Source organism: Podarcis erhardii (assembly GCF_964252035.2).
Source record: "Podarcis erhardii genome assembly, chromosome: 3".
Taxonomy (NCBI): domain Eukaryota; kingdom Metazoa; phylum Chordata; class Lepidosauria; order Squamata; family Lacertidae; genus Podarcis; species Podarcis erhardii.
In genome coordinates, this window is record NC_138507.1 from 57,694,381 (window position 1) to 57,706,656 (window position 12,276).

The 12,276-nt window shown below is 40.2% G+C and overlaps 1 protein-coding gene across 2 annotated transcripts in view; it reads left to right on the forward strand.

The window, feature by feature from the left end:
- The window catches only part of NCOA7 (nuclear receptor coactivator 7), a 66,747-nt gene that overhangs the window by 34,819 nt on the left and 19,652 nt on the right, over window positions 1-12,276 (forward strand). Inside the window, exons 5-10 of one of the 2 annotated variants that reach the window (XM_081856141.1) lie at window positions 2,169-2,276; window positions 3,366-3,479; window positions 4,004-4,129; window positions 5,145-5,329; window positions 6,935-7,902; window positions 8,616-8,784. In XM_081856141.1, the coding sequence (XP_081712267.1) occupies window positions 2,169-2,276; window positions 3,366-3,479; window positions 4,004-4,129; window positions 5,145-5,329; window positions 6,935-7,902; window positions 8,616-8,784 (1,670 nt within the window). The remainder of the gene's footprint in view (window positions 1-2,168; window positions 2,277-3,365; window positions 3,480-4,003; window positions 4,130-5,144; window positions 5,330-6,934; window positions 7,903-8,615; window positions 8,785-12,276) is intronic. The other variant, XM_081856142.1, reaches the window with a different exon arrangement.

Here is a 12,276-nt window from a genome sequence, read left to right on the forward strand (position 1 = left end):
CCATTCTATTACCCCATGCTATGCAATTCCTCTACATCCTGGTTTGTTGTTTTTATCCTATTCACAAGAGGAAGTGATCCTTTTCCTGAGTATAACCAGGCAGGAGCCACCTGTGTCTCTACTAGTACCACCAATGGTATCTATCCACTAAAGGTCTCACTAAATATCCACAATATACAAGAGGTTGTTTCCTCTTCCTGCCTGGTTCCTGCATGCACTAGCTCAGTCTTACTTATACTGTGTACCCCCTCTTAAACATAACCACATTTCAAGTAACTGTTCTCAAGAACAAAATGTGAGATGAGTGCCTCTCAAATGAAGCCATAGGGCAGGGTATGGATGCGGGCCCAGCAGCAGGGGTTAGAAGCACTGGGCATCTTCCAAGGCCCATGCCCAGGTAGGGAACCCAGTCCCAGTGCCAACCCCTGAAGCCACCTGCCCAACACAGGGTTGTCCTTGCTGCTGCAGCTACCCACCTCACTGAGCATGCAAGCAACGGCAGGCACTATTTCATTTCAAAGTGATATGCAATAGTACTTGCTTCGGCAGTACATATATTAAAATTCAAAGTGATATGCAATAGTAGTTTTGCAATAATAAGAGCGAAGATGGGGCACCCCATGCACATTTTCAGAATTCCCGGTGTGCTCACTGTGCTTGGTGTGCTCATGGAGTGTAGGGAAGGTGGGAATTGTGCCTACTGGCCTCCTTGTGGGGTAGGTCTAGCCTTGACTGTATGCGTAGGTGGTGGCTGTTGGAGCCTTTCTGATCTCTAGCAATCAGATTTGTCTTTTTAATAAAAAATCACCACTGCACCTAGAATTGATGTTTTCATTGTCCACAAAGCTCCAGGGTCTGTTCTAAAGAAGCTTCTAAATTAATAGATTAGCAAGAAGAAGGAATGGGGTGATAAGTACAAGGCGCTGTTACATGCTCAAGCTCTAGTACACATGCTGTGGTTCAATGGATTATGTTCAATGGTTAGAAAACAAGTTTGCTCTGGATACAACTTCCTCTTATCTTGTAAAGCCGATAAAGAATTGACTTAACTAGCTATAAACAGAGACCCAAGTGGGCCAATCCTATTGATCTGTTGTATATGAGTGTTTGTTTTCACTTAGGTTACTTCAATTAAATCCTCCCTCCAGTCCAGATTCAAAAGATGGGAGTATTTTCCACAAGCCCTCATGTGTATTGCAAAGATAAGATACTTTTATGTGCCGGCAGGCTTGATTGCTCTTGGCTGCTCCCAGAGGTCAAATGCAAGTACCAGAGAATGCATACAAGAAAAGTTAGGGCTCTGGGTTTGAATGGGAGTTAGATTAACAACAACTTTGAATCCACTTTAAGCCATGAACATTCTCATGTCAGAGGGACTGGGTAATTTGTAGCTAATAAATCCACTTTATTCTGTAGTCTTGCACACATTCTGCCAAAATACATTTCCAGAGGCATTGCCATGTTAATCAGTTGCAGCAAAAAATATAACTGTATTATTTTAACGAATATTTTTTATTAATTTTCCATTTTTAACATTGATATTTACAAATTTCAAGCTCCACTGAGCTAATCGACTTCCCTCCATCTCGTCATCTGGTTTTTATATAACTACCTCATATTTCCACACATTTATATCATCACAATTCTACATTTTTCTTAATATTATATTAGTTTTTAAGCATATTTGTAGAAAAGTTCCTCTTAATAAACATTGCAAGATTTAATGCAGCCCGGCTAGTGTCTTTGTGTTTACAATGATTGTCTATATATTGAATAAATTTACTCCACTCTCTCTGGAACGCTTGTTCACTCTGATTTTGGATTTTCCCCATCAGCTTTGCTAATTCTGCATAGTCCATCATCTTTGTCTGCCATTCCTCTACCGTCAGTAATTCTTTCAGCAAAAAATAAGTGCACATCCCATTGCATTTTAAAGGCTAATAATTTATTACAGCAGAAGCTTTTGTGCACCAAAATCTACTTTGTTTTGTGACCAGAGCCTACTTAGAAATGTGTGGTGGTTTTTGAAGTGCTACATACTTTGGTTATTTCCCCCTGCATCGAGGAAATGGTCTTCTTAAATTTAGGTTTTATATTTGTTGTTTTTAAACAGGCATGATCGAGGACAGTGCAATAATATTTTAATCTTTCTATCTTCCCTCCCTCAGGCTGGAAGCCAAGATACTTTGAACAGCATAGCTCTGAAGTTTAACATCACTCCAAATAAACTTGTGGAACTCAACAGGCTCTTCACACACACAATTGTTCCGGGCCAGGTAACCGGGTTGTGATTAAATCCAATTTTCTGAAAGATGTGATCTGTACTAGTTAAAGAAGGCTCTTCTAGTATCACTTATTAGGGCATGGTGTCATTTCCACTGTTCTAGTTATTTCAAAATAACTAGAACAGTGGAAATGACACCATGCCCTAATAAGTGATCGTAGGCATGCAGTGGCTTCAGAGCCACATGCACCGGGCACAGTGGTGGATAGCATGGTGGAGCTGTGCTGCTGCTGCTGCATAAAGTGACACAGCAATAAAGGAAGGGGTGACGCAGCAATAAAGTTGACACAGTGCAGACACGCTGGTGGAGCCAATCTGTTGCACCTGCTGGTGAGTTTGCACCACACCAACCTTGCTGCTGCCTCCTGGAATGCAGCCGTTATGCAGCCAGTGAGAAGTCAGGTGAGTGGCACAGCCCCTCCCTGCTGTCTGCATGCAAAATAACACTGGTTTTATAAGAACACGACTTTATATGCTCAGATCATATGTCCAACAAGCAGAGCATTTCCTATACTGCTTGGAAGCAGCTGTCTGGGGTTTCAGGTAAGAGTGTTTCCCAGACACATCTGGGGATGCCTGGAACTGAACCTGGGACCCTATGCCTGTATCGGTGCAGGCAGACCTCTGATAACTTCTGCACTGGGCTGAAATCCTGTACCAGTTATATGTGCTTAAGGCTGCAATCCTATACCCCTTTACCTGGGAGTTAACTGCATTGAATTAACAGTGTTTACTTCTGAGAGGGTATGTATAGGATTGCACTGTAAATATTGTTATATATTAAAAAAAATTAAGGTGATTTTAAACAAATTTATAGGTGCATAATCACTTCACTAGTTGGTTTTGTAAGGTCAGGATTGTCACTATCCTGCAATGAGAGAGGGACAAAATTCAAGAAGCTAATAGTTGTGTGTGTGTGTGTGTGTGTGTGTGTGTGTGTAGATAGATGATAGATAGATAGATAGATAGATAGATAGATAGATAGATACCTTGGTGCTTTAAAATAATGCTCTGAATCGGTTGTCTTCACCGTGTATGTTGTTGTAATAATCTTTTTTCTTTTATGGGGGGGTTGGCTTAGGTTCTGTATGTGCCAGATAGTGAGCCTCTTTCTGCTGCTGCGAAACTAGCTTCTTCAAGCCCTGGCGCTACTGTTTCACCTTCCTCATCAGATGCAGAGTATGATAAACTTCCGGTAAGACTTTCATGTTAGAGTCAGTTTTAGCCAAGAAGCATCTTAATCCTTTTTTTCTGGCATAGCCTTTCAGGGAGTGGGCTCTGGTCCACAAAAACTTATACCACAATAAATTAGTTAGAGTTTAAGGTTGCACAAGATTTTTTGTGTTACTTTTCCAGTAAGACATTATACAGACTCTGATGTTTAGAAAGTACTGTCTAGTCAGTTAAGCATATAAACTATCTTTTGATATTACGGTTCTTGATTTCCTTGAAAAGTGTAAAATTGCTTATCATATTTGCAATATACATGGGAACTTTGCATGTCATAAGGGTTCACTTGATAGTAGTTCCATGGCTATTTGCCACATATTCCATTGTTTGCTTGCCGTGGCTCTCTGCTTGAACTGCTGGGTTTCTTCATGCCACTAGAAACAAGAAACAATGGGGAATCTGTGGTGGCCTCGCCCACCTGCACAAGGAACTGTGGCACACAAATGTCTGCTGGTTTTTTATTTTTTTAAAAAACCTTTATCATTCAAGGATGCTGACTTAGCAAGAAGGGTTTGCAGACCAATCCAAAGAGTCCTGTCTTCCACCTCAGAGGAAGATGAGCCAGTTGTTGTCAAGTTTTTGAAAATGAACTGTCGATACTTCACAGATGGCAAGGTAGAAGGCTTTGGTGATTTATTTTGCAACAGGTGTGTGTGTGTGTGTGTGTGTGTGTGTGTGTGTGTGTGTGTGAGATAGGCAAATAACAATTAGAGTATCATAAGATGTGCAGATGTTGGAACTGTTAATCTTTATTGTCTACAAATCTATTTGCATTTGAAAATTAGCTTTACTGGGTAGGCTGACCACAGTCTAAAATGGGCTGTTTTGTAGATGGTTCCTGTGTGTGTGTGCTTGGGGTTCTGGGCACATAAGATTCAATAGCAAACTACACATTATGCACATAGAAACATAGCTAGGGTCTAACAGCAGCTTTTACTAGGTAACAGCAGCTGCAAGAGGAGGTAATTTGGAACAGAGAAGGCTCATAGGAAGGGAAGGAGTGTACTACACTGCCTTTCTACCAATTGTGTGCCTGCTGCAAATTCACCCCCTTCCTCCTTCAGTGTTCCAAATCTTTTATTTCATGAGTATGCATATTACATGTACCTAAGCTCTAAGGCAGAGCCATTTGCCATTTTGCCTTCAGTGTGCTATAGCCATCCAAGTCTCCTGTTGGGAATTATCAGCGTAAGAAATGAAATCATGCTAACATGAGAAAGGAGGCCTGCTAGCTTTGATAGGTGTCATGGAAGCAGCCAAGATCAGAGAAGAATGGTTTTTGCTTGACTCGTGAATTCTAATGTTTTGACTCTAGTTAATTAACAAGCTGTCGCTCCCATTTCATTGCAGCTAAGGATAAAATTTAAATACCTTGATCCCCTTTTATAACCCTGGCCTTGTCTGCTGAAGATAGATGTGTTTTGAGCACTTGGAATCCTTATCACTGCTTGGTATCAGTAGGGTATTGACCTGATGTCTATTCAGAGTGAGCACTTTGGTAGAAAACATGATTGCAAGGGCGGGGTGGGGGAACGACAATGAGGGGTGTATAAAGAATTTGGGAGAGGGAACATAAGGGACAACTTGTCTTGAAAATCTGATGTGCTAATTCATTTATTTTTATTTTAAGGGTGTGGTAGGAGGGGTCATGATAGTCACTCCCAACACTATCATGTTTGATCCTCACAAATCAGACCCTCTGGTAATTGAGAATGGCTGTGAAGAGTATGGGCTCATTTGCCCCATGGATGAGGTTGTTTCGATTGCACTCTACAATGATATCTCTCACATGAAGATTAAAGATGCCCTGCCATCGTAAGAAGTATTCTTTGTTGTCCATGTTTGAATGTAACCAGTGGGATGTGGAGGACAACCAGTGGGAAGTGAAAGGAGAGCTTTGAAGAAATTGAGGAGCGAAACAGCTAATGAGGGTGGGAGGGAAGGGAGATGCAGAATAGTTCTGCATTCATTAGGAATGGTGATATAGGCTAGGCCCAGCTCACATATTTTTTCAAGTGGTGAGGTTGTATACAGTGACGCTCTTTGTGGAGGGAGGAAAGCCCTCCACAACTTGTTTATACAGTACATTGCTGCCTATAAAATGCACGCAAGCATGGGTAGTGTGTATGGAGGTCCTGGGCTGTCCAGATGACAGGACCTCCTTCTTGTTCTTGACATGTAAACTGGCCTTAAATCTTATTTTTTGAATTAAGAAGCACAGATTCAGTGAAAAGGGGGGTGGGGAAAGGAACTGGGAAATGAAATAAAGTGTCAAGGATCTAGTAAGGCTAGTTTCTTTATTTGAATGGGTTTTTCTCACTGCTGTGAGCTCCAAATTATTGGCATATTAAATGATATAGACTGATCTGTATAGGAGTAGATATATGTAGGATCTTCCTCTGAAGACAGACTGCTAGTACTAATGTCCTTGAATCTCTTCCTATCATTGTATGAATGGTAATAATGCTATACAGCTACTTTACAGGTACAGCTGCAATTGTATAATTCATATCATCACATACAATGACCACATAGGTAATGAGAGGGATCTTCATGTCTTAACTGAACATTTACTCCAGTAGTGAGAACCACTGGAGTTGTGAAATCACTTTGCAAATACAGGGAGTCTTCCAGTGGCTTGAAGTTATTCGTTATTAATCTCTGTATACTGGATGAGAAAATGAGAGCTTATACGTATACACAGGCTTCAGTTTATTTATTTGAAGCAAGGTTGGGCAATTTGCTGAACTGTTTAAAAATTTCTCTTTTTAAAAAATGTATTTGTGATTGCTGAGAGCATGAATCTTGGCTCATTCAAAGGCTTATGCTGTCAGCTGAGAGAAGGAAAATTTCAAGACCCTTGAAAATAATAGAATTGTAGATCTTATGATTTCTGAGGCCTCCTCATGTTTTTGAGCTTGGATCTCTGAAGTCCGCTTCTAGTCTTTTGTATCAGTCTCAGCTGATGAGATGGGATTTGTTTGTTATCAGTGGCCTGAAAACCGTCACAGAAAAGAAATTATACAGTTTATAGTCATTCTGTTGCTCCTTTTGTAGTAACTTGAAGACTCAGGCTGGGTCTTGTCTTTTGTCCCCTTGGCCTTAAAAATACCTGCAGAGTACCTAATGATACATCCATCTCTCCACTTTCACAACATGAACTTCAAAATACAAATATTTTGTTATACCAATTCTTTCAACTCCATAATTACTTATTTAAGTTGGCTTGCATTTTATTTTGCGAGAAGCAAAATTGGTTTATTTCAAATTATTTCAATGTTGCTTGGGTGTATTTTAGTTGAAAGTTCCTTTTTGCCATTTGTTTTGTTTATTTATTTTAGTATTTATTGAGTTTTCATTTTGTTATCATTTTGTTCTCCATTTTAACATTCCATATGCATCCACCATCTTTCCTGACAGCGACATTCCAAAGGATCTTTGTCCTTTGTACAGGCCTGGTGAGTGGGAAGACCTTGCTTCTGAGAAGGATATCAACCCTTTCAGCAAATTTAAATCCATAAACAAGGAGAAGAAGAAGCCCAAAGCGGACAACTTTGTCACCCTGAATTCCACACCAATAAAGCCCACGGAGAAGGAGAAGTCTACAGATCTTGAACTTAAACCTCCTGAAAGTTCTTCCTTGGTGACCTCCAAGTCGGAGGAAACACAAAGGGACTCCAACACTCCTGAGCCTTCAAAAAGGGTGGCTTTGGAATGTACCACGGAACACTCTGTAGAGAGTGTTAGTCTGGACCTATCCAAAGATAATTCCCTTCTGGAAGAAGATGGTTTTATTGAATTGGAAGAGACTTCATCACAGACTGATAGCAAAGTAAAGAGCACAGATGTTGGAACAGTTGGTGTTCCCAATGACTCTAAAATGAGAAAGGAAGTTTGGTTGGAAGCAACAAATAAAGAAAATTGTGACCAGTCAGGGACAAAGCATGAAGTTATTAAAGATGTCCTTGATTTAGAGTCCTGTGAGAAGCTAGATGTGGTGCCTGAAATAAACAAGGGGGGTAGTTCACCAAACAAGGAGCTGAATAAAGACAAACTTATTGAATTTTACCTCAGTAAAGATAAGGATGAGCCACAGACTACTGATGACTTATGTAAGGCTAACGTCAAGGAAGAGGGGAACAGTATACCAGGAGGCATAGACCTCACCCTTAGTTCTTCACATTCCCAAGCCAATAAATTTGTGAAAGGCAAAAGAGAAGGGCCAGATTTGTGTTCTAATGGAAGGAAAGAGGCATCGTCAGAAGTTGGCGCAACAGCAGAGAAAAAGGACCATGAAGGATCATTAGCCTCTTCATTGCCATCTCAGCTAGATAATAAGTCTGAAATCAGACTCTGGCTGCTGCAGAGAATCCAAGTGCCCATTGAAGGTAGGCCTGCTTGCCATAGTGTTACTGTAGCACCATATGTTAATGAAGGACAGAAATCTCTTTCAGTTTCCAATAGTTCTTTTCAACCTTGTTTTTTTTTACAGACTGCTTAACAGCACAGTTATGTCCTACAAAAAATTAATGAGGCTGCCCTTGATTCTCATCTCTTTCTGCAGTTGTTTCTAGAGAAGTGGAATACTCTTGCGGTTTTTTCTTTCTTATGACTTGAATATAGTTGGAATGTGTCAAAAAATTGAATTTTCCTAATTGTAGGGGCTACATTAAAACCCACTTGAACTTCTTTTTCTGCAGGTCAAAGTATCAAAGTTATTTCATAAGTTGTTTTTTTTCTTTTCTTTCTGCAAAGTATTTTTGTTGATTCCCTTAAATTAGTCTTGGAGGAAAACCAGCTGCAATTTATATATATATTTATGTAAGCTGAGAATAATAAGGCTAATAATTTCCTACCAGACCTTCACCATGATGTTGCAGGGTGCGTTGCAATAATTTTAAAATACAGTATTAAAAGCAGTTGAAATACACTGAAGGGCAGTCAGTACAGAATGTTCACAGAATATACATTTAAATATAATAAATTCAAAACCATATTCTGCATTTCTTAAGTCACTCCTTGATAAAGGCTAAATTGTGCTGCAGGCCTGGCTACTGTGCTCCATTTGCTATGTTATAACTCTGTGGTCTTTTGGATTCAGATATGCTTCCTTCAAAGGAAGAGAAAAGCAAGTCCCCTCCGATGTTTCTGTGCATCAAAGTGGGCAAGCCTATGAGGAAGTCCTTTACTTCTCAAAGCTCCACAATGGCTCAGCAATATAATAAAAGAAGAAAGCAACCGGAGTACTGGTTTGCTGTTCCACGAGAAAGGTAAGTTGTCACTTTTCAGGACCATTCCGGAGTTTATAAGAACTACATTTCTTGCCCACCAGCTGTGTGATTAGTGCTTCTGTTAGAGAAGCCTTTCATTTTCCAGATATCCTTGTTATTGTTTTGTTGCCAACATCATGCAAATGGAACCGAACAGGGTGGTTTGTCTCTGCAGATACGTGGTGTTTTCTTCTGTCCAAGGCACATTCAGCTTATTCTTATTGCTTTGTGGAATGTGATAACACAGCCTGGCTGGTAACTGTGTGATGTGATTAGTGATAAGTATCACAAACCCCATTACAAACTCCGTAGCTCTTGCTGGCTGACCCGGTGTAAGCCTGACAGAGGGAAAACAAACCTTTAAAAGATTTGCCAGCATAATTATGCCTATCCTAGCAGATCTGGGGTTTGGATTTCTCGCTTAAAAATTGAGTTAAAAACAATAACTGATATTCACATAATTTCAAGTAACAGAGGCCAAACTAGATTAGAAGCTACATGTGTCACTTGCGATGATGTCAGCTGAACTTCTTTTTATATATATATATAAGAAACCCCAAGGTGCACATGGATAAAACCTAATGGAAGTTTCTTTCCAGGACAGCTTTGTGGGCTAGCGGGGGAGGAGGGTTGTTTTTATCACAACAGTCACGGTAGAGGAAATGATTGTATTTCCTGTCTCTTTACACAGTGGTCCTGATAAAAAAATCCCCTCCCTGGCAGCCACTATATATATAAAAAACTCCCTTTTCCTCCCCTGCCTTTGCATGTTTCGCCTCACATCTAGTTTGACCTTCAAACAGCTTCATCAAGAATGAATGGGGGAAAGCCTAAAATAAATGGGTGGCAAAAATAGTTTAAGGGGAATAATAGTCCAGAAAAGACTTGGCGGAAAGCAGATTAAGTCTGAGGAAGGAAGCAATCTAGACTCTTTCCAAAGCTGAAGAGTGAACTAATGGAGTGACTGAACAAGGCAGTAGCAAGAGTTTTTAAAATGAAACACAGCTGAAGCTCGTGTGTGTGTGTCAGATATTTCATTTGAGTTCTTAGAATTGTTCCAAGGTGATGTTTTATTATTAAGAGCTGTCTTGCATTTTATTTATGTTGCAACACATCTCTTGATATTGAAGCATGACCCATAACAGCATTCTTAAAAGTTCCAAGAACAAAATGAAACCATTGGATGAAATGATGGATTCAGTTCCTTACAAGTTTATATATAGATGTGTTTAAAGTACTACAAGACTCTTGGCTGTTCTTACCACAACAGACTAGCAATGCCATCCATCCTGGAAACGAGGTCATGTAGCTGATAAGCTTGCTGATGGATCATGCAGCACATCTGCATGACTGACTTTGCAATAAGGTACAATGTGCCACAGCTGCAGTTCTTGGCGTCTTCTGCTGGACACGTCTGTCTTCTATGTGACTTTGGACATGCAGCAAGCGCTCTCTCCCAAAGCATATCTTACTTTGTCAGCGTAGACCATGAAACCGGTTAATCAATGACTTTGGCCACTGGTGCCTTTGTGATTGTGAAATAGGAGGAGCCCTTATCTTTGGCACGAAACTCCAGAAGCAATAATCATTAGGGAGGTATGCTTTATAAGGGTCCTTCTTTGCGCTGCGTGAATCTTTATGTTGACCCAGTTGTACCACTGCATCTAGCCAGCTTACTGAAAGTCCTTCATTGTGTATCTTGCAATGGGGAATTTCAACAGTTCTAGAGGGTAAGTATATTATTTATTTATTTATTGGATTTATATACCTCCCTCAGGTCTCAGGGCGGTTCACAGAATAAAATCAAAATATAAAACCACAAAATACATAATCAGGTTAAAAACAACCCAATAATCCCTCCCCCCCAAAAAACCCACATTTTAAAAGGGCATAGGATGTATAAGTATAAACAGGCTGTGTTACTTTTGTATGTGCTTGTTATGTTTGAAGAATAATAGGCTAGTAGTTTGTATCTATAAACCTCTGCAGTAGTGCCTGCTTTACATTTGCCAGTGAGTTAAAAGCAGGGATGACTAGAGAGAGTTACTAGTGCTTATAAAGCACTGGCAAATTGCACAGCAGCCCCTGCTGCAGAATATTACGGTTCAGGTAATATTAGAGAGGGGGTAATGAGTAATGGTACATGGACTTAATGGCATGGCACTTGCTTCAGAGATCAGTTGACTTGGTGAAACGCATCTTTACATACACACACACACACACACACACACACACACACACACACTTTTCTGTTTTACAATTTAAATTACTTGTTTTTACATCCTTTAAAATATCAATGGTGAAGCACATCTAATCCCCTCGGTCTGTATCCTGTGCTATGCATTTAATACATGTGTGAAAAGATGCTGTGAAAACAAAGCAGCCTTTCACTAAAGTCCTTTGCTTGCTTCTTCTTGTGCACCAAAACACTGAGCCAATAATGTGGTGAGTGATTTGAGTCGAAGAATACATAGCAGTAATTATGCAAGTCTGCATATGTGTTGTTTCATTTACTCAGGAGTAAGGATGGGCCCTGATCTGGATCAGGACTTCAGCATGAAGGAAGGAGAGGTTGAATTCTTCTCTCTCCAGCCACGGTTAAAGTTGCCCACTCTCATCAGAGAGGACCCCCCCCCCTCCCGGTACAATATTGGAATGAAACAATGTAGGGAAGAGTACATGGTTCCTATTAGAAATGTGCCATCTTTCAGGCATTTCAGTTTGCCAGATGGAATGAGCATTTTGTCCTGCTTCATGCTGTTCTGGAGGTTCTGAGCCAATTTCGAGAGACACAGAGAGGTCCATTGGTCAAGTGGAAGTTCATTAGGTGAATCCTATTTTAAACACTGCTCTGTAAGGCTTGATACAGATGGGAACGTGTTGGAATCAAGGACTATGGGTCATAGCCTGGCATGGTGTTTCTTTTTCAAAAGAAAGTTTGTGTGCACACACAAAACAGGGTTTTTTGTGTGTTTTTTTGCAAAGGTGGGGAACTTGTATCCTTTCAGAAGTAGCTGGGCAACAACTTCCATCATCCTGATCCCTGGCAATGCTGGCTGTGAATGATGGCAGTTCAACTCCAACAACATTTGAATAGTACCAGCCTTGGTATTAAAGTTATTTCTGATATTTTGGCAGTGCAGGAGTGGTAGTATAATGCATTGTACTGTTTTTAACACTTGATTGGGAGCCGCCCAGAGTGGCTGGGGAAACTCAGCCAGATGGGCGGGGTATAAATAATAAATTATTATTATTATTAAAATAACTTTTTCCTCGAATGATAAAGCAGTATGTTAGCTCTTCTTCCACCTATCCAGTGCTGGATTTGTGTATAAGCTGAACAAGCTATAGCTTAGGACCCCACTCTCTTGGGAACCCCCAAAAAATTTAAAGGGGAAAAAACTGGATGTACATTTCTAAAATACAAGATAAGAAACGAATAAAACCTACATACAGCAACAGTGTTTTGTGTTGTGTAGGCTCCTATTTGTT